Source organism: Pistacia vera, unplaced genomic scaffold (assembly GCF_008641045.1).
Source record: "Pistacia vera cultivar Batoury unplaced genomic scaffold, PisVer_v2 Contig143, whole genome shotgun sequence".
NCBI lineage: Eukaryota > Viridiplantae > Streptophyta > Magnoliopsida > Sapindales > Anacardiaceae > Pistacia > Pistacia vera.
In genome coordinates, this window is record NW_022195500.1 from 505845 (window position 1) to 508786 (window position 2942).

General features: G+C 34.4%; 1 protein-coding gene across 1 annotated transcript; it reads right to left on the reverse strand.

The window, feature by feature from the left end:
• Positions 1-1738: 1738 nt before the first annotated feature.
• LOC116123556 (methylesterase 10-like) lies at positions 1739-2708 on the reverse strand. The gene is made up of 3 exons (XM_031409310.1): positions 2346-2708; positions 2100-2237; positions 1739-2020 (listed from the first exon to the last, which is right to left on the reverse strand). Exons 1-3 carry the CDS (start codon positions 2706-2708, stop codon positions 1739-1741), a joined length of 783 nt encoding a protein of 260 aa, XP_031265170.1.
• Positions 2709-2942: the final 234 nt, after the last annotated feature.

Sequence of the window (2942 nt, forward strand, 5' to 3'; positions counted from 1 at the left end):
CAACTATTGCCTATTCCCCTACATTGTGATAATCAAGTTGCAAACCATATAGCTTCTAATCCCATGTTTCATGAGAGAACAAAACACATTGATCTTGACTGCCATATGGTCAGAGATCAGCTCAAACTTGGTCACATACAGACTGCCTATATTCCTACTGCAAAGCAACCAGCTGACTTGTTGACTAAAGCACTCGGAAGTCAAATTCATTCCAAGCTATTACACAAGTTGGGAGTTCTTGATCTCTAACACCCTCCAACTTGAGGGGGGGTGTTAAATAGTTGTTATAAGTCAATTGTTTTAAGCTACTGTTAGCTTAGCTACTGTATCAGTTTAGTTAGTTAGTTAGTTAGTTACTTAAGTCAGTTAATTAACTTGAATTAGTTACAACTTGAGTTAGTTACAACTTGAGTTAGTTAACTAGTTAGTTGAGTTAATTTATTTTAATGTAATATAAAGCATTGTACAATAATGACGTGAGAAGTATCAATAAAAAAAGGAAAAGTTTTTTCCCCAAATTTCCGCTTGTTCACCGAGACTCCATCTCTTCAACATAAATCAAATAAATAAGTGTTTTACGTTCATTATAGAAGTTTTTCGTTTTAATTAAGACAAATTAAAGATGTGGACTTTACTCTGTAGCTAGATTCTTTAAACAAGTTCAATGCGACAAATGCGTGGTGCAGTAATTATGAAAACCAAGACCCTTTAATGCTGCTTCCTTCCCAAGCCTCTCTCTGATAACCGCAATTTGAGTTTTGCGTAACTATCTAAGAAAATACTAAGCTGGATTGATTTAATTAGTTCTATGTATTTTGTAACTTTTTTATTTATCAACTATTAATATAATTGATGGTTTTTGTTGTGCGGTAAAAGCATGCAGCATGTATTCACGTTATGTCACTTTAGCATTACATGGATTAACGTCATGTGTCATTCCGCTTCATATGCAAATCTCTCAAGGATAAGTTTCGCCTATGACACGTTCAACTCCACTTGAGTTTACTTAATAAGTTTTCGGAAATGATACAGCCACCGAAGGTTATACACTGAATTTATGCACCGAATGACGTGGTAAAATCCTGACCGTCGATTAATATTAAGTTAAATTAATCAACGGTCCGGATGTTGCTACGTCATTCGGTGCATGAATTCGGTGTACTACTTTGGTAACTATAGTATTACTCATAAGTTTTACCCCAAGCCAGGTGGTGTCGCGTGTCATCACGCAGGGGAGTATACTTTAGCCTTCGGCTGTTCATTTCTGATTTCCCACAATATAATAGAAAAGTCTATATTTACGTACTACAAACTGCAAAGACAATAAGAATCATAATTAATAGTGCATGTAGGATTTGTTACTGACATCCGAACCACTTTAAAAGCTTTTTATCCTTTGTATTTTTTTTTCTGTCAAGTTCTTCTTAATTCTTCATCAAATTGTCGGTTTATTACTAACCCTTGTATAGGTTTCAACAAGAAATTTACGTACTTTTAGTTGGTGCAAGAAACTGCATCAATTGATTAAAAATTAATTTTCTATATTAATTTGATGTAATTAATAAATTTGAAAGGTAGTCCACAGTTATTTGAATCATAACTAGATAATTTTTAAACTAGTAATAAACTTATGTTTTGAAGATAATATCTAAGAAAGGAATAATTCATGTGGCAAAACACTTGCTTATTTTATTTCCATAATATTTCAAAGTACCAAAGATGTGTAACTCTTCAATGATCATTTATAATTGACAGCAATATCTAGTATAGTTTGAGAAAACTCTCTAGGCCTAGAAAGCATGACCATGTGGCCAGCTTCACTGATCTTCTTCACTTCTTTAGGTTGGTAGTTCTGGATCATCATCCGTTGAAGGTCCTCCTTCATCACTTCATCTTCTTCACACATGATAAAAACCCGATCAACTGACCCATATTTCTCTTTTGTTAACAAAGACTCCTTGGACAAATCTTCCAAGAACAACCCAGTTGGTCTAACCAATGTTTTTCCCAATTCTAAATCCTGCATACCGCAAATGTATGATCAATTAATTGCTGCAAATCACCTATTAAGTAACTAAGAGAAATGAAATGAGACTTGCCTCTAACTGGCAGTGTTTATACGCTGTAGTCTTCATGTATTCAGGACCAAAGATAGCTGAAGTTGGAGGATTTTCCAGGCCTTGGTTGAATGTTAACTGGCAATCCAATAAGGATTCCACTGGTGTACTGTTAAAATACTGATTATATAAAGCCAAACACCAAAAGAAATCAGCTTAGTCTCAAAATTAATTACAACTTGTTGAATGGCAATTAAAAGTAAATATATAGAAAAAAAAATTATTTACTTCTAGTATTAGAGTTCCCGGAGGAGATTTGTATGGAGGCATATAAGCAGACACAAACACTGCAACTAAAATTTTCTCAGGGAATTTCTCCATTGCAAGAGATATAGAGATACCACCATAGCTGTGACCAACCAAAATCACCTTCTCTTCTTGATTAAGAGAGTCAATGAACTCCATCAAAGGCTGCACGTAATCTGAAATAGAAACAATCTCATCTAGCCGCTTGGGATTGATCCCTGAAGCGCCCAAATCTATAGCACTCACACGATGACCACGTAATTTGAGAAGACTCACAACCTTGTACCAGCACCAGGCTCCATGGCAAGCTCCGTGAACTAAAACAAAGTGTTGTACAGCCTCCATCGCTATCTTTTCTCACTTATGCGTAGCGTTCTCATTTAAATAGAGAATTCAGCTCCAGAAAAATAGTTGAAACTGTAAAAATCATTTTTTTATTATGTAATGAATATTTGTAATTAAGGAAAGTCTTAAGTAGGATACATTAAATAAAGGTTTTATTTTATTTTACCAGTTCAAACAAAGTATTTGGTACTTTGCTGTTGTAATGTCTTTTCATGCGAACTTTGATTTGATTTG

Excerpts from the sequence above, each read along its gene's own strand:
- LOC116123556 (XM_031409310.1), bottom strand. The coding sequence starts at position 2,708 with ATGGAGGCTGTACAACACTTTGTTTTAGTTCACGGAGCTTGCCATGGA. Across the intron at positions 2,238-2,345 it reads CGGGAACTCTAATACTAGAA|TATTTTAACAGTACACCAGT; the intron begins GTAAATAATTTT and ends TTATATAATCAG. Across the intron at positions 2,021-2,099 it reads ATAAACACTGCCAGTTAGAG|GATTTAGAATTGGGAAAAAC; the intron begins GCAAGTCTCATT and ends TGCGGTATGCAG.